Source organism: Schistocerca gregaria, chromosome 8 (assembly GCF_023897955.1).
Source record: "Schistocerca gregaria isolate iqSchGreg1 chromosome 8, iqSchGreg1.2, whole genome shotgun sequence".
In the NCBI taxonomy this organism is placed as follows: Eukaryota; Metazoa; Arthropoda; class Insecta; order Orthoptera; family Acrididae; genus Schistocerca; species Schistocerca gregaria.
In genome coordinates, this window is record NC_064927.1 from 448,333,067 (window position 1) to 448,352,061 (window position 18,995).

The window sequence follows — 18,995 nt, forward strand, 5'->3', positions numbered from 1 at the left end:
GCTGTCGCTGATAATGTGAACAACAGAAGTAGACAAGATAAGACAGCAGACGAAAGGTTTCTGTATTGCTAGGGCAGAAGCGGAGAGGACGCGAATTTTTGTTGCTAGTTCGCTAAAAGCCCGACTACTAGCGGAACAGAAGCGAGAAGCGAACACTAGCGAATGCGACCCGATCACGACCGATTGCAACTCGCGGCGCTCACATACCGTCTGCACCATAGAGAATTGTCGTTCGCAGATGCTCGCGCACACGTGTTCGCTCTGGTGTAAACCTCGCCTAATACATACAATACTTGTTTCCCACTCACTACCCGGTACCTGTACCGTCAAATAATCTCTCCTCGTATTATTCAGATTGTTGTAAAACGAAACAACCAACGTCCATAAGGAGTCCTGCTTGTGCAGTTCGTGCTGTCCATAGCTTCCCATTCCATTATTGGAAACGACTGTTGTTCACCCCTACCACCAGTCTGTAGCTTATAAGCCCTAGTTGTATTGCGAATAATTAGACGTCATTTGTGTCTCTTACTGTGATTTGTAAGTTGCAACGTCCATTTGAAATACCAATAAATAAATGTTCGACCGATTCTAGAGTATTGCTCGTCGATGTGGGATCCTTATCGGGTAGGACTGATATAAGAGAGAGAAGAGATCCAACGAAGAGCGGCGCGTTTCGTCACGGAATCCATTAGCCCGCGCGAGGGCGTTACAGAGATATGCATGCGGAGACTGTGGCCTGTTTCTCCGACAAGTGGCACGGGGTGCAGCCGTGCTCTAGGATTCGTCTACGGTGACGTTACAGCCCCACGCCTTCGTGCCTGCGCTTTTCTAGCGAGTCAGCGTATGTATTGGCGAGGCACTGCAGCAACATGTCAGTAAGCATCTGAAGATAGCGAGAAGCTGTCTTGGAACCAATGAAGCCGTGAACAAATTCCAGTAGCTGACAGTGCAGAAGGGCGTTGTGCGACTCGGAGAGGATTATTACAGAAATTTCGAGAGAGTAATTTCGGGAAAAGTTGGAGAACATGTTACTTCTTCCCACATGCATCTCGCGAAACGAAAATGACGAGAAAATTCGAGAAATTAGAGCTAACACAGAGGCTTACCGACAGTCATTCTTCCCATCGCTATTTGTGAGTGGAACAGGGATTTGGGGTTCAGTTAGTGGTATCCCAAGTACTCTCCGCCACACACCATCAGGCGACTCGCAGAGTATTGATGTAGATGCGATACAAAAAGATGCCTCTACCGTTAAAAGTGCGCGGCCTGCCGCCCCTTCCCTTCCCCTCCCCTCCTCTTTCCGCCCCTTGGAACTCTCGGTCCTCATTTCGCTCCCTTCGCCCATCGCCGCCTTAGCGTGGGACGTTTAGCGCCGGTTTTTGATTGAAAAATACAATCCAATAGTTCCGCCGTAGCGCGCCGAGCGTCTGTAATACGGCCCGCGGGATTGTCTGCTGCTTTGCAATTCATTGCGTGCATTGATTGCATAAAATAAATAACCAAAGTCTGCCAGCTCTTCCTATGCGGAGAGCAGATTCGCAACTCTGCAAGAAATGTAATACCCAGCGGCATCGGCAAGGGGCAAGGAAAACTTTGAACGAGATAGCGTATTTTCTTTTTTCTTTTCTTGAGTGCGTTGTGAGTTAAGATGCTTCCGCTAAGTCTTGCCATCAAATTTTTATATTCTTATATTATTTACGTGAACACAGCAATAGACGCCAGTTTATTGGCTTTGAAACTCAAGAGAGAAAAAAAGGCAATATTAACAAGCAGCAAACGTAACGACTTCGGTTTCTTTTTTCTGATCTCTCTCTCTCTCTCTCTCTCTCTCTCTCTCTCTCTCTCTCTCTCTCCCTCTCTCCCTCTCCCTCCCTCCCCCCCCCCCCTCCCCCTCCCCTTCCCCCCCCTCCGCCCCTCCGCACGGGCGCGTATAGGTACGTTGGCATGGACGATGGACGACAACGGCATACCCATCTTTCGTCCATTTCACCGTGTGAGACCTTACGTTCATACATTGTTGTTGGCGGTAATGTAAAATTGTCACCATATTCCAATTCCTGCCGTCTCTGAGAGTTCTGAAACTGTTGGCGGGTGCAGCTAACAGCTGAACGTATGGTGGACGCCATTCAATATCTAATACAGTCTAGCCAACACTTGCCACCTAATATGTAAACAAAATTCATATTTACACCCCAGTATTTCTTTACCCTATTCAACTTTTTGGTAAGCCTATACTTCACCGTTATAACGACGCCTCCTTATCCAAGAGGCCATTTTATAGACGTGCTTCGCTATGTGTCTGAGGACTTCTCTTTATCTATTGAGGCTATAGTAAACGTTAACCACAAGTGTCGGCAACGCCCTAATCTGAAATCATACTGTCTGTGTGCGCACCTAACACCGTTAGGTATGTATGCATTATTCCTGTAAGAGTCTGTAAACTATTTTAGTAGGATGTCGCAATCTGGCTTATAATATCATAATTCTTCCAACACAGTTGCTGCAGCAGACACATTTCTTTTATTTCCTTATAATGTGAAAACCAACTCACTCCGTCTTGCATCGTTTGGTACTAAGAATGCCAGGCAGAAGTCGTCGGGATAGAATCTAATATGGTTGCAGTCCTGTTTCTTTTTTTTTTTCCTTAAAAAGTAAATAAGGAAAAGAAAAAAGCCCTGAAGAGCAATCATAGGCTGTAAACAGTTTCCTTTATTTAGAATTCGCCTTTCCTTTCCTTTCCTTTTAAAATATGTCATGTACACTACTTTCTTACACACAGATGTTACACGTAAATGATTGGTACTTAACCTCACTTTCATGTTTTGAATCTTTCTTAGACTCTAGACCAAATACAAGAATACCTTGGTAAAACTGATTTGCACATTGAAACAATTTATTTTCAGCTTTATGTTGGCACTCCAACGTTGACTCATCTTTAATTTCACATAATTCGGCGGCTTGTTGTGATTTGCTGTATGTTATAAACTTTCACCTGTTACGTCCGTTATAAGAACGGCATGTAAATCCAGTTCAGTCATATCCTTGAACTCTAAATTTCCCCAATTTATTGCTACAAGCAATACAAACTTTCTCAAGAGCGCCTTACTCTTCAGAGTACGTTTTAGATGCCGACCCATCATTAGTAATGCGCGCCAACAACACACATTCATAGGGACTGTATCAGGTAATGAATGCACTATTGTCTTCAAATCAACCGTCAGCGTTTTTTTCATTCCTGGCCTGGCTGCTACTCTTTTATTGTTTTTCATAACGGGGGCGAAAGAAAATAATGTCGCATAGACGCTTGTGTAGGCGTGACATTGTCTCAGACGATGGACTTGACACTCGGGAGGAACAGAGTTCAAACCACCGCTAGAGATGGCGGCTGTCGCCAAAAGCCACAGTCAATATTTCGAATGTGGTGTTGCACTTTATTGCATTTTTCAAACAAAAGTTAGTACAAGTTGTATGTAACCGTAGGCTTCCGCGGCCGTTGTCAATGTCAATAAAATTCTTCTGGGTTAGAGACCGCATTGTCATTTATAAAATTCCAACGTTTCGGCGTCTGTTGCAAGACGCCTTCCTCAGGGTGTGTTGCTAAATGACAATGCGGTCTCTAACCCAGAAGAATTTTATTGACATTGACAACGTCCGCGGAAGCCTACGGTTACATACAACTTGTACTAACTTTCGTTTGAAAAATGCAGCAGTTAGCAATACACCCTGAGGAAGGCGTCTTGCAACAGACGCCGAAACGTTGGAATTTTATAAATGACAATGCGGTCTCTAACCCAGAAGAATTTTATTGACTTAGTACAAGTTCTCGATCCATCTTTTTGGAAAGTAAAAATTCGCGGAGCCCTCGAAAACACGTATAACCTTTTCGACTGTCAACAGTAAACCAAATAGTCAAAAAGCTGAAAATGCAAACATATACCAACAAGATAAAATAAATTGAAAATCGGATGCATAAAGCCCGCAAACTCAAAAAATTTCCGTTACTTTTTGACCACACTTTGAATGCCGGGTAAAAGGAAGATGTCGAAGCGATTCACAGGCGTGCTGCTATATTTGTTACCGGGAGATTTTAATCAAGCGAGTTCTACAGAAATGCTGCGTGAACTCGAGTGGGAATCCCTGGAGGGAAGAAGACGTTCTTTTCGGAAAACACTATCAAGAAAGTTCAGGGAACAGTACACGTCTTGTATGGAGCGCGAAGAGAAGGTAAAAGAAATCAGGGCTCGCATGAAAGAATATAGATAGTCGTTTTTCCTTCGCTCCGTTTGCGAATCGAACAGGGAAGCAGTGGTACAAGGTACCCTCCGCCATGTTCCGTATACTGGCTTGCGGGGTAGCTATGTAGATACAAAAGTAAAACATACGTAGCTAAGTGTCGTACGCCGATGTACTGTTCCTCACAAATCTGTAGGACCTCTTTTTAGTGTTCCCCGGCCAAATACGGCATTGTTTGCGCCGCAGTAAGCAATTTCCGCATATTCGTTCTTGCAATCAGCGGCATCAGGGCATAAGCAAGACAGTGGAAAGAAGAGTTAGCCATTCGTCGGAGCGTTGTGTGCAGCTGAGCGGCAAGGAAAATCCTCTGCGAAAGCTTGCAAGAATGTGTGAAAATCGCTCCTTGCAGTAGCCTACAGTTTAGTGTTCTGTAGTGCCTGTCACCTAATGTATTAAGGCCAATAATAAACGAAATAAATTACATAACTTTCAGTTTTTAAAGAATTTACTTGAACCCACACCGATCTAGGTTATTCATGGACGCTCACTCGAGATGAGGTATTTCGCCAAGTCGATGAACTAGACGAATGCCAGACGATTCCCGCTACATCGCTCTGACGGAATACTTTCATCATCCACGTTCCAAGCCTAGTGCTTCCCCTCTAATACTGTCGTCGTTGACGTGGCGTTGAACTCGAATTTTTCTTCCTTCTTTGTCTTCCACAATATCTCTTACATAAACATGGTTAATTAATCCAATATCGACTGGCATTACCTGCAAACACTTAGCTTGTTGAAGCAAGATGCAGTAATGTAAGCGTAGTAAGTATTTTCGACTACCAGATACTCTATGTGCCTGTTTCATAGGCTCCGCTCAACTCGATGCTTGTCACTGCATTATCTTCCAGATGTGTCACTAGATGGACAAAGATGAATTACGTTGAAAGTGTGTATTTTGGAGACACTGAGTGTACATAGCTCATATGCGACAAAAGCACAATAGTTGTTTTTCATTAGGTCTCCACACACAGGTTCGTCGTAGGTGCCGTTCCTGTATTCGTCAGTGTAACATCCTGTTGTTTCTGCCACTCGTTAGCGGCGTATTTATTAAGCTAAAAGTGACACAAAAAAATGAGGGAGTCGCGTCCCTGGAGAGAGCGTGGTAAATATAATTAACTAATTATTATAATGTATCATTAGGGGAAAGAACTGAGATGCGTGGTGGGCGGCACGCCCACGAAATACTGTCACAGTAGAGAGTTTATAGTTTTCTCATCACGAAATGCATGAAAAACATGTAGTCGCTAGTCGCTGTCCTGTGTCGTCTTGCAGGCATTAGTTACTGATAAACAGACATCGTGCTAATTAGTCTGTTGCCATATGGAAGAAGGTAACGAACTTTAAAATACACAAACGAAGGAGAATACCGAGAATGATCCAATCAAGCTGAGATAATTCAGAACAGTAGCAAAATTAACGTCATTAGTAACAACAGCAGTGTCAGTTCAGTGCCATACACAGCAAATAAGCGTTGGAAGTAGATTTGCAAATCACATATTGCCACTAGGGGCAACGTCTTAGTGAGACGGGACTGTTTTCCTTCCTTTCTTCCTGCCTATTATAAAGCGGATACCAAGTTTAGACCATATAAGTTTTCATGATAACACTTAGTGGTTTAGAACAATACAAATCCCTGCGTCTTAATTGCACATACGCTTAAATACTCTTTGTGGTTGTCAGAACAATGTTGCTTCGTATATATCACCTAAAGAGTTCAAAAGTAAGATAATACATTGTGCGGGAAGGTCACTCGGAAAACTAGAAATTCTAAAGAGAAAGAGGATGGTTTGGCTACTGAAGAATATGACTAAACAAAACCTAGTAGTACATACATAGCAAACAGATTTAATTTTCAATTACTAAATCTAATTTTACATTTCGCATGTCATCTTCCCACGATAGTTCGCCCCATTGTGGACTGATTACTCCGAAGGAGAATTTAGGACAGTTTGTGGAAGTATTATACGACCTGATGATCATGCTTTTCTTTGAATCGCATCCTAAAGAGCCTCCCGCTAAGAATTAATGGCGTTCATTGTTGGTTACAAACCAGTATGGCTCGAAAGTGTCGTCGGGTGCATTTTCTCTGATTTTTCCGAAAATTTATTGAATTTAGTTTGCAAATACCGGATTCTGTTCTGTACAAAACCGAAATAGGTTCCGAAACACTATTTTTTTAATGCAATGGAATAGTTAGTTTTTACCTGTTCTTGTTATGACGATAGTACCAGCAACTGGTTATGCGACATGGGTTACTGGGAAGTAGAGGCCCTATCCAATTATAAATACATCACTACTCCACCTTACGTAGATCCAAATATTTTCTTTGTTCTTATCGAACAGTGTTGGCCGGTAAGACAAGTGACAACAACAAGCCAGATGCAGCTGTGATCGTTAGAAGTAACGATACTGGTGCAGTAAAACACAGTCAGAACGAAACAAACCTAAAAGTTAGGGACTACCAATAGCAAGGACGAATATCTGGTAAGTGAAACGCGTGTCATGCGCTGTAACTGCTCTGCACATAAAAAGAGAAAAAAAGTCTCTTTAGCTACTCAGTTTTACCAAACCGTCTATTTACATCTAATCTATGGTTAAGTACTCCTTTTTTATACTGTATCTCGTAACTCGTTATTTTGAGTAATGTATGTATTGACTGATATAGTGCTGTAGCACAACATTCGGAATATGGCCGACTTAACGTGTTTGCAGACGCCGAAAATTACACGTAGGGTCAAATTACGGTTTTCGTGTTTTGAAATGTAGTTGACAGAAACAAAATAACGATGAAAATATGACGGTATTAGGCCAATTAAAGGTGGATAAGAACCCGGTAGGTGACTTGTCATGAAGGGAGCTATAAATAGTGTGACTAGTAATTGTATCCAGAGCCACAGAACTCAGCCATCATTATCGTAGGCACGTTAAACTTACACCTATACGTGAGTGGCCGTGGCAGTCCACATCTATGTAATACAATTCACAATTAAACGCCTGAACCACCTTCAAGCTATTTCTCTACTTTTCCACTTCCGAACAGTGCGTGGGAAAAAGAACACTTAAACATTCCCTTGAGAGCCTTCTCTTCTCTTATTATGATGATCATTTCTCCGTACGTAGGTGAACGCTAACAGAATATTTCCGCAAACCGAGGAAAAATTGGTGATTTGAAGTTTCATGAGAAGATCCTGCTGCAACGAAAAAACGCCCTTCCTTTAATGATCGTGACTCCAATTCGCGTATAATACCCATGACACTATCTGCCCTATTTCGCGATGTACAAAACGAGCTGCCCTTGTGTGAACGTTTTCGATGTCCTCCGTCATTCCTGTCTGATAAGGGCCCCACACCGTGCAGCAGTACTGTAGAGGAGGGCGGACAAACCTAGTATAAGCAGTCTCTTTAGTATTGTAACAGACCTGTTGCATTTTCTAGGTGTTCAGCAAATCAGTCGCTGTCTTTCGTTTGCTTTCCCCGCAACATTATCTGTGTGATCGTTATCCTCTATCGTAACCCCTAAGTATTTAGTTGGATTTACAGCCTTTAGATTTGTGTGTTTTATCTTATAACCGAAATTTAGTGGATTTCTTTTACTACTCACGTGGATAACTTCACAGTTTTCTTATTTATAGACAATTACCACCTTTCGCAACATACAGGTATTTTTTATGAAGATGATATCTGAAACTTCCTGGCAGATTAAAACTGTGTGCCAGACCGAGAGTCGAACTCGGGACCTCTGCCTTTCGCGGGCAAGTGCTCTACCAACTGAGCTACCGAAGCACGACTCACGCCCCTTCCTCACAGCTTTATTTCTGCCAGTACCTCGTCTCCTCACTTCCAAACTTTACAGAAGCTCTCCTGCGAACCTTGCAGAACTAGCAAATCCTTTCTTTCAGGAGTGCTAGTTCTGCTAGGTTCGCAGGAGAGCTTCCGTAAAGTTTGGAAGGTAGGAGACGAGGTACTGGCAGAAGTAAAGCTGTGAGCACGGATCGCTAGTCGTGCTTCGGTAGCTCAGTTGGTAGAGCACTTGCCCGCGACAGGCAAAGGTCCGGAGTTCGACTCTCGGTCCGGCACGCAGTTTTAATCTGTCAGGAAGTTTCATATCAGCGCACACTACGCTGCAAAGTGAAAATCTCATTCTGAAGATGGTATCTGTTCTTTCGGATATGTCTTGCAGCTCTCGAAGAATGAAATTACAATGAAATCCAGACCTTTAGCTGCTTACAGGCGTTGATAATTATCAACCGGGACAGTTGAAAATGTGTGCCCCGATCGGGACCCGTTCCTGGGATTTCCTGCTTACATGACCGACGCTCTATCCGCCTGAACCATCGAGGACACAGAGGATAGTGCGACTTCAGGGACTTACATTTGGCACGCTCCCCGTGAGACCCACACATCCAGCTTCCTGTCCACACACTACATTTGTAGTGCCCATGCCCACTATACTCATTACTCGCGGCAGTCAATCTACCGATTTTGTAACTAAATGCAAGTTTATTATTATTATTATTACTAAGGACAGAACGGCATGTTTTTCCTACAGACGTGCAACATAATTTTGAAAGGGAGGAGAAGGTGTCTACTCACATACTCATTATCCGAACTTCCAGCGACTGTGCTCAAATATACCTTGCATGTGATGATGTTTGCTTGTCACGGTAATAATGTTGGCAAACTCGTAATAGAAAGAGTAGCAGTACGGATGCTAGAAGAGATTGTTAGTGCCATGTTGTGAGTTTAGTGTTTTGGTGGTGTTGCTGCAGACGCTGCAGCCGACAGACCCTCCGATCCACGAGGTGGAGCTGCTGCGGTCCAACCAGACGGCGACGCAGCTGGCGCTGGTGGGCCCGCACGGCATCTCAGTGCTGGAGCTGCCGCGACGCTGGGGGCGCGGGGGCGGCTTCCTGGGCGGCAAGCCGTCCGTCACCTGCAGGTAGGGAGCAGAACTCTTAAGGCGTCCTCTCACGGGACCTGGAAACGTTCGCGGACAAGGAGCTGGTGACGTCACAGCGTGGAATTCAACGCCCCGCTACATTGCGAAGCGTGGGAGGAAGAGTCTGCCGTGTCTGTGTTGACAGGAACATGGCCATTGAGGTGCGACGTCTGTTTTATGTCGCAAGCAGACCTTATACTGAGCTGAACTCCGTGTTTGGTGGTTTTTTGCACTGTCCAGTCACGTCAATGTGACAACCTATCAAAAGCCTGATCAATCACATTTTGCAGCGCGGACTGCTGCGAGACTTCCAAGAAGGGAGTCATTGTCGTTCTGAAACCTACCGATAGGGATGTGGATCTGTGCCGACTCGCATTGCCGTGGTCAGCTGAGCTATGTTTCTCAGCTGAGGAACGAATAGTTTACAGAATTAGCTGTTTTGGAAATGCATCCATCCTTGACCCCAAAAAATGTTCAAATGTCTGTGAAATCTTATGGGACTTAATACCTAAGGTCATCAGTCCCTAACACACACACACACACACACACACACACACACACACACACACACACACACACACACACACACACACACACACACACACACACACACACACGCCCGAGGGAGGACTCGAACCTCAGCCGGGACCAGCCGCACAGTCCATGACTGCAGCGCCCAGACCGCTCGGCTAATCCCGCGCGGCACCCTTGACCCAAAAGCCAGTGATCATGCCGTTTTGGATGTCTGATAAATAGTTCCGATTCTGCATTACAAGAATTACCGTAAGAGAAGTTTCTGAGGATGTCGGCATATCCGTTGGCTCGTGTCATGCAATATTTTCGATTTTTTTTTTTTTTTTTTTTTTTCGCGAGACGTATGTCAGCAAAGTTTGCTCCAAAACTTCTCAATTTTAATTAAAAAAAAAACGGTCGCATGAGCATAGCTTAAGAGCTCTTGAATTACATCAGTGATGGTCCTGATCTGCTTAAAACTGATGACGGGACATGGGTTTACGGTTATGACGTCTAAATCATAGCCCAATCGTCGCAATGTAAGCATCCCGGAGAGCCAAGTCCCAAAACAGCTCGCCTAGGTCGATCAAATGTCAGAGTTTTGCTCACTACTTTTTCAATTACCTTGGCGTGTGCATAATGAATTTTTGCCTCAAGGTCGTGCGGTTAGGAAGCAGTATTACCGTGATATTATGCGCCGATCTCGAGAAGCAATACCCAAAAGCGTCCGGAATTGTGGAAAATAATTCATGGCTTTTGCATCGCGCTAATGCACCTACTCATTCATCGTTGCTTGTGAGAGATTTTTTGACCAAAAACAACACGACAAATATGCCTCAGCCACCATGTTCACCGGATTTGGCCCCCTGAGACTTTTTTCCTGTTCCCAAAACAGAAGAGACCTTTGAAAGGACGAAGATTATCTATCAATGATTGAGGAAAAGAACTGCTTCGTTGGAAGTACTCAAGGCTGCACCAAAAAGTGCGTCTGAGAACTGCTTCGAGGATTGGAAGAAGTGTTGGCACAAGTGAATTGTAACTGAGGGGGATTACTTTGAAGGGGACAACATGAATATTGATGAATAAACAGATGGTTTTTCATAAAAGTATACAGTCATCTTACTTCTTGAACACACCTCGTATATATGAACACCACTCGTAATGGCGTCGCTGGTGGGGAAAGAAAGAGAAAAGATGGGTGGGAATCGACTTCAGCTGCATAAGACATTGTGGCAATGCAATGACGGAAGTTGAATATTTATGCCGGGACCGGACATGTCGGGCAGTACAGACTCCACTTACATGAGCGCGACAGCTTCTTGGCGTTTATTTCAGTGCGGATGTACTGGTATCGTCCGAACTATGGTAATCAATAATTTGGACGGCGGACACTAAATTGGAACATCCGATAAATTGAGAATTTGGATGGGGCGGAGAGGTGTCAGGATGACCGAGGCGATTAAGGCAACCGTTCTGGAGAAGCAGAGCATTCGGATTCGAGTCCCGGCCCGGCACAACTTTTCAAGTTTGACCGCTGCATTACCGCAATGCCTTGTCCAGCAGGACGTCAGGAATTTCCCACAAATCCTTTCCCCCGTCCTTCCTCATCATCTATTTCACATAAATTATCAGTTTATCACAGTCCATATTTCGTATGTGAGGACGTCTGGCGATTCGACCGACGAAAACTGTTTTGAATTTCATCGATCCTCCTCTGAAATCAGTACGTTCGGGCTATGAGATCGGCTGCAGTGTGGCCGCGCACGTAATGGCGCATTTGTTTGAAATGGTTGGCCAGTGTCGGTCGTCGGCAGAATTCACCGAAGTGGGTCCCACTGTGTGCGCATTCTTAGAGATTCGCGAATCTGCGATCACTTCTAGCGGTAGATACAATCGGTCTCTCCGAGCTGAAGATACTACTTATCACTTGCCAACAATCAGCGTGTTCATAATCTCGATTATCAGAAAATTTAACCAACTTTCTCGTATTTCCTGTAGGGATGGGAAAAACAAACCGGTTAAAACCGATACCGGTATTTTAGTTCTGAATAACCGGTATTTTCCGATATTTTTTTGGTCTCGATTATCAACAGGTGTTTTATAATTATTAGTAATAACAGATTAAAATACCGAAATATCGATTAGCGATAGAAATAGTGCTAATTTTTTGTTTTTAATTTACCCGTTGTTTTAAAAACAGGAGTAACTGTTATTCGGAAAATGTGCATTTATTTTAAGTAGTGCGTTCGTTACAGAAAATGAGGAAAGCGGTCAGTGCTATTTTAATAACAATACCGACAGAAATGGGCAGCAAACACGTGGCATAAGAATTAGTACAGCATTGATGGGACAGTAATGTCCCTGTTGCCGTGTGTCGTGGCTTGGGGTAAGCGTGGACGTTCCTATGCAAGACCTGCCTGCACCTGGTCTATACGGCAGCTCCTCGCTGTCGACGCCGGACACCCGTTGTGTATTGCAGAGCGGCACCAACCCAATTCTAGAAATATTTCTTTGAAGTGGTGTAGCAATCAAGTACAACGCGTCATTTGTTTTAAAAGATTGAAGATTTGTGCACGATTGTTATGAAATACTAAAACTGGAAGGAAATTACGGCAACAGTAAAAATTATAAACCTAACAGCAATTCATTCATAGTATAAAATAAAAACAAAAAGTAGCAGATCTGCTTGTACGACTTGGAAACCGACAAAGTTCTTCGACCTCAGTTTTTAGCCTCTTGCACTGATTATTCGTAATGCCCAAACAGTATTAGGATCCCCGATTACAACATGATTTTTGAGCAGAGTTTCTAAAAATTTGAATCAGTAAAAGAACACTGATGATTTTTGCAGTATTCGGCCACTTGCCACTTTCCGAGAAAAGCAGTGAATCGTGGACACACTTAAGTTCTCTCTTATTGGCTTCTTTAAAGTAACAGTTTGATTCTGTGTATTTTTAAGCTGAGGGACTCAAAATATTTCAATCTTTGTTCTATTTCTACGTTTGTTACATGGAATAACAGGAATAAAAAACGAAAGTCTTGTTATTTTAGAAACCGGATATTTTGAACGATATTAACAGTCAAGCTGGTGTAAAAGAGGAAAATCCGTATAAACGAAAACCAGTTACTTCAGCGATAGCCCCCATCTCTGATTTCCTGTCGCACCCATTATTATTACAGTCAAACATCGAGAACTATCAGACTCGCGTGGCCGCCATGCAATATCTCAGGGTTAAAATGAGCGCGGATACTGTGGCGGTTTTGGTATCACTGATTATGCCGGGCTCGAAGAAACGTGCAGCGTGTACTGTCTCGGGGGGGGGGGGGGGGGGGCAGAAGTTCTGTCGATTCCGGATGCATAACAGCAGTCCGCATTATCCTGTGCGGGGCGCCTTAAGATGACTCGCTCTCCGGGCTCATTCACACGTAGGAAAGGCGCGCCGAGGAAACGGCTACATATTATTTAACATGCATAACTGCGGCGCCTCGCTAAGTTTCGTCTGTACTGGCGTCGACTGCGCGAGAGGGATTGCGGTCGCGCTCGGGCCGAGAAAATGCTGCGCAAAGCATTTTGCGGTGGCGGTTCGTCTGCCGTTGCGCGTGTTTGCGTCTAAGTCCTCTCCCTGAGAGAGAGAGAGAGAGGGAGGGAGAAGGCAAGTGGGAGCTTAGCCCGCGGCGGTGCCAATTGTTGGCAGTGGGTCGGCCATGTCGTCGTTGCGCGGACTGGAAATTGCCCCGTAATGAGCAATCTTTCTAACACCCGCAAGCCCGCCGGAATCCCCTATATTATAAGAGCTTATGGCAACATTAAAACAATATTCCCAAGTCCAATAACGGCGATTACATAATCCGGCGGCCAGACTTTGCTATGCCCTCGGCAGCCTTCGCGCCCGCCTTTCGCACACGAATACAAAATAAGTGCCGCCCGACGCTCTAGTGTAAACGCCTTCGTCGCCTTGCCTCCTCCCCTGACCCCCTTCCATCCCCCAAACAACCTAACCACGCCCAATCCGCCTCCTTCCGAGCTTCGCGACTTCACTGGTGGAGGATTTAATGGCCTTCTGCAGATATTAGCGCTCCACGTGCAGATTCTCATACCACGTCTCGGCTGCCGTCCGTCTTGCAGACAAACTTCTTTAATCGCCTGTAAAGTTGTTTTTAATTATTATTTTACGAGGGTCACCCCAAAAGAAATGCACACTATTTTTTTTAATCCATCTTTTATTCTACATGTTTGAAAGTTTTGCATTGTGTAGATACATCCTTTAGGAACAATATTTTCATTTCTCCACATAATTTCCATCCCTCTCAACTGCCTTACACCATCTTGGACCCAGTGCATGCATACCAGCCCGGTAAAATTCTTGACCAACCTGTTGGAGCCACTGTTTGGCAGCGTGCACAAGGGAGTCGTCATCTTCAAACCTTGTTCCACGAAGAGAGTCTTTCAGTTTCCCAAAGAGATGATAGTCACGTGGAGCCAGGTCAGGACTGTAAGGTGGGTGTTTCAGTGTTGTCCATCCGAGTTTTGTGATCGCTTCCACGGTTTTTTGACTGACATATGGCCGTGCATTGTGGTGCAACAGCAAAACATCCTGCTTTTGCCGATGTGGTCGAACACGACTCAGTCGAGCTTGAAGTTTCTTCAGTGTCGTCACATATGCATCAGAATTTATGGTGGTTCCACTTAGCATGATGTCCACAAGCAAGGGTTTTTCGGAATCGAAAAACACCGTAGCCATAACTTTTCCAGCATAAGGTGTGGTTTTGATTTTTTTTTTTTTCTTTGGGTGAGTTTGCATGATGCCACTCCATTGATTGCCTCTTCGTCTCTGGCAAAAATGATGAAGCATGTTTCATCACCTGTCACAATTCTTCCAAGAAATTCATCTCCACCATTCTCGTCCTGTTCCAAAAGTTCGCTGCATACCGTTTTTCTTGTTTCTTTGTGAGCCACTGTCAACATCCTGGGAACCCACCTGGCACAAACCTTTTTTAACGCCAACACTTTCAGTATTCTGCAAACGCTTACTTCCCCTATGCCAACGTAGCGTGGCAGTTCGTTAACTGTGATGCGTCTGTCAGCAGTCACCAGTTCGTTAACTCTCTGCACATTGTCTTTAGTGTGTGCAGTATGAGGCCTGCCGCTGCGAGAACAATTGTCAATATTGCCGTGCCCGCTTTCGCCACGTAACCTGCTTGCCCGCCGTCTAACTGTACTGCGATCGACAGCAGCATCTCCATACACCTTTTTCAACCTCTTGTGGATGTTTCCCACTGCCTCGTTTTCACAGCACAGGAATTGTATGATAGCACCTTACTTCTGACGAACGTGAAGTGTAGCAGCCATGTTGTGACGCCGCCACTTACGGTAACAGGTTGTACTAAGTTTGTAAACAAGTGGGAAGGATGTATCTACACACTATAAAACTTTCACACATGCAGAATGAAAACTGTATTTTTACAAAAATAGTGTGCATTTCTTTTGGAGTGACACTCGTATATTGCAAAGTGGAAGTAATTTTCTCCCTCCTGAACAATTTTTTAGCCATCGCCAAAGAGAAGTGTCTTCATATGTGTGTTTCCTGGTACCACCTGACACTTCCGTTTATTTGTATACTGAGGTGACGAAAGTGATGGTGTACCTCCTAATATCGTGTCGGACAGCGTTTCGCTCTGCGTAGTGCAGCAAGTCGACGCGATATGTACTCAGGTCGTTAGAAGTCCGCTGCAGGAATACTGAGCCATGTTGCCTCTATAGCCGCCCATAATTGCAAAAGCGTTGCCGATGCAGGATTTTGTGCACGAACTGACCTCTCGATTATGCCCCTAAAACGCTCTATGGGATATATGTCGCGCGATCTGGGTGGCCAAATCATTCGTCCGAATTGTCCAGAATGTTCTTCAAACCAGTGGCGAACAGTTGGGACATGTCGCACAGTCGTCCATAAATATTCCATCATTGTTTGGGAAAATAAAGTCTCTGAATGGCTGCAAATGGTCTCCAAGTAGCTGGAGATAACCATTTTCAGTCAGTGATCGGTTCATTTGGATCAGACCACCTAGTCCATTCCATGTAAACTCTGACCACACCATTACGGAGCCACCACCAGCTTGCACAGTGCTTTGCCGACTACTTGGGGTCCATGGCTTCGTGGGGTCTACACATATCGCAATCTCTTACCAACTGAAACTGGGACTCATCTGAGTAGGTCACGGTATTGCAGTTGTGTAGTGTCCAAGCAATATGGTCACGAGCCCAGGACTGGCGCTGCAGGCCATCTCGTGCCCCCAGCAAAAGCACTCGCGTCGGTCGTCTGTTGCCATAACCGATTCACGCAAAATTTCACCCTCTTTTCTAGCGTATACTTTGTCGTACGTCCCACATTGATTTCAGTGGGTATTTCATGCAGTGTTGCTTGTCTGTTAACACTGACAACTCTGCACAAATGCCACTGCTCCGGGTGGTTAAGTGAAGCCCGTTGGCCACAGAGTTGTTCGTGGAGAGAGGCAGTGCCTGAAATTCGGTATTCTCAGCACACTCTTGAAACTGTGAATGTCGGCGTATTGAATACCCCAACAGTTTTCGGAATGGAATGCCCCATGCGTCTAGAGCCAATTACGATTCCGCGTTCAAAGTCTCGTAATTCCCGTACTGCAGCCACAGTCGCGTCTGAAACTTTTTCACATGAATCGCCGTAGTATCAGTGACAGCTCTGCCAATACCTTGTGTATGCGATCCTACCGCCTTCACTATATGAACAGTTCGCTATCGCCGGCCGGTGTGGCCGAGCGGTTCTAGGCGTGACCGCTGCGGTCGCAGGTTCGAATCCTACCTCGGGCATGGATGTGTGTGATGATCATAGGTTAGTTAGGTTTAATTAGTTCTAAGTTCTAGGGGACTGATGACCTCATAGGTTAAGTCCCATAGTGCTCATAGCCATTTGAACCATTTCGCTATCCCATAACTTGTCACTTCGTCGTACTAGGAATTACTATTGATGTGTTTGTATTTTGTGTATTATTGTGTTAAAATCTTATTCTAAATTGCGCTCTATGTTAAAAAATCTATGTTATTTAGTAACAGATTTAACATGGCACATGATACAATAAGCGGCGATTATTATATCATAAGAGGTGTTTCTTTGGTTTAATCTGTGTTCATGTCAGACACTGCCTAAACGCATAGGTGCCACGCTGTGAAACGCAGCAGATCACCGACGGTCGAGTTGACTCCGCAACCAGCGGCCCTTCAACTCTGCCGCAATGGGCAGATTTCGCCACAATCTTTGCGCTCGTTTATCGCTCTACACGGAAGATCGCGGCGAGCGGTGTGCTCATCACTAATTCGAATCATTTTTCGGTCCCCGCGGAGAGGCGCGGGTCGCTCGCAGAGACAGACGGGGGCGCGACACGCGATGTAAAGCCCGCTCAGCCATTTATCCCGCGCGGCGTCGCCGACACTAATTTTTCTGCTCGCCCGCGACTGCTCGCGCGGCCCGGCCGGGCCCGCGCCGTTTGCTTTTACTCTAATTGCAATCAAGAGCTATTAACGGGCGGCGCAATTAAATTAATACGGCTAATATGCATATGTTTTATCACTATTTTCGTGTTTTTTATCTGATTGTGGCGTGTCGGGCCGCAGTAAGGGCGCGACGCGTCTCCGGCGAGCACGGAACGCGACAACACCCAGCGCGCGGACGCCGACGTCGACGCCGCACGCCATAGTGGCGAAGCGTCGCGTGTGCCCGCAGCGGCCACTAAGCGTGTTTACAGTGATGCCGATCGGTCTAAAAAGTTACTCCCTTCTCCAGTCATCCAACCATCCGCCGACGCCCTCAGGCGAACACACCACTCACCCTCCAAGTAAAACGCTTCATTCGTTACGCATTCGATTTTTAACTGACGAAACAAAATACAGGATGTTTCCGTACGAGGGAGCAAAAAATTTAACAGGAGATACAGGATGCTCAACTGAACAATTTGAGGTAGGAAACCTGGAATTGGAAAAGCCTGCTTAAGTAGTTAACAGGAATAAAATCGCATTATTGTGTACCTTTTTATTTACGATAGTTAACCGCAAATACCGTAATTGGCACAATGAACATACCATTGTGCTGTATCTTACAAAATGTGCTGAAACTGACAGCGATCAACCTCAATGCAAGCATGATATCGGCGAACAAGGTTGTGTTTCGAATCAGATCACAGTCAGCTACAATTCCGGCAACTAATTACATCTCCCTATCCACTGGGTGCTAATCATGTAATCGGATACTCTCCGGTTCTACCACTTCGTTATAAGCATTCGTCGTATTTTTTTCCACATTTAAAGAGAGCTAACATTAATTACAGCAAGTGGAAATAATGTCCAAGTCGTTCTGCAGTGTCTTACGATCCGCCAACGACGGTACTTGCTGTACAGAACAGCATCACCAGCGAACTCGTGTGTGCGGACTAGTCATTCAGTATAACATACTGGGTTCAGTTAATTAAATATTCTTCCAGTCATTTATTTCCTATGATTATAGGGTTAGTAGTTCACGATATGGTACTGTGTGGAACACCTTTCCGAAGTCTAGGAAGATGGAGTTATCCTATTTGCCTGCATCTTTAGGCTGGAAGTTGGGTATGAATAGATCTAGCAATGTTTCACACATGTTGATTTTCTTAAACCCGTTTTTATGCTTGGAGAGTCACACACTCGGATGTTTACCAAACGTTGTATGTCGATAGAGTATCGATCAAAACACCGATTTAGTTCGTGCTATGTGCTGTCGTCCAGTAGAACATGCGTATACGGTAGTTAAAAGTAACACCAGAACTACGAAGCACAGGAAAAGCGTGGGTGAATTGGCAGAGCTTAAGGTGTTTTTTAAAGCTGTTATATGATCTAATTTGCTTCGTATGAAAACATGATTGTGCAGCCTTTGATCCTAAGTAAATGACGTGTGTGTGTGTGTGTGTGTGTGTGTGTGTGTGTGTGTGTGTGTGTAAGCGCGACTGCGTGCATGCGGGCATTGATTTTTGAACGTTTGTACTTATTATTACTACTACTATTAGTTTTTTATGTCTATTATTAGTATTGCTACTACTACTAATACTAATACCACCATTACTTCCGCATGTCTGATGCAATGGGTTTTCTAGTTTCAAAGAAACAAAGCGAAATCAGACTGCCCAGAGAACATTGCTGAAAATTTCAAATAGCCCTTTTACATGCCATAAACATATTGTCACATGTAACACT

General features: G+C 44.7%; 1 protein-coding gene across 1 annotated transcript in view; it reads left to right on the forward strand.

The window, feature by feature from the left end:
* LOC126284370 (nuclear pore complex protein Nup88) overlaps positions 1-18,995 on the forward strand; it is a 479,391-nt gene that overhangs the window by 238,804 nt on the left and 221,592 nt on the right. Inside the window, exon 2 of the mRNA XM_049983242.1 lies at positions 9,063-9,232. Within this exon, the coding sequence (XP_049839199.1) occupies positions 9,063-9,232 (170 nt within the window). The remainder of the gene's footprint in view (positions 1-9,062; positions 9,233-18,995) is intronic.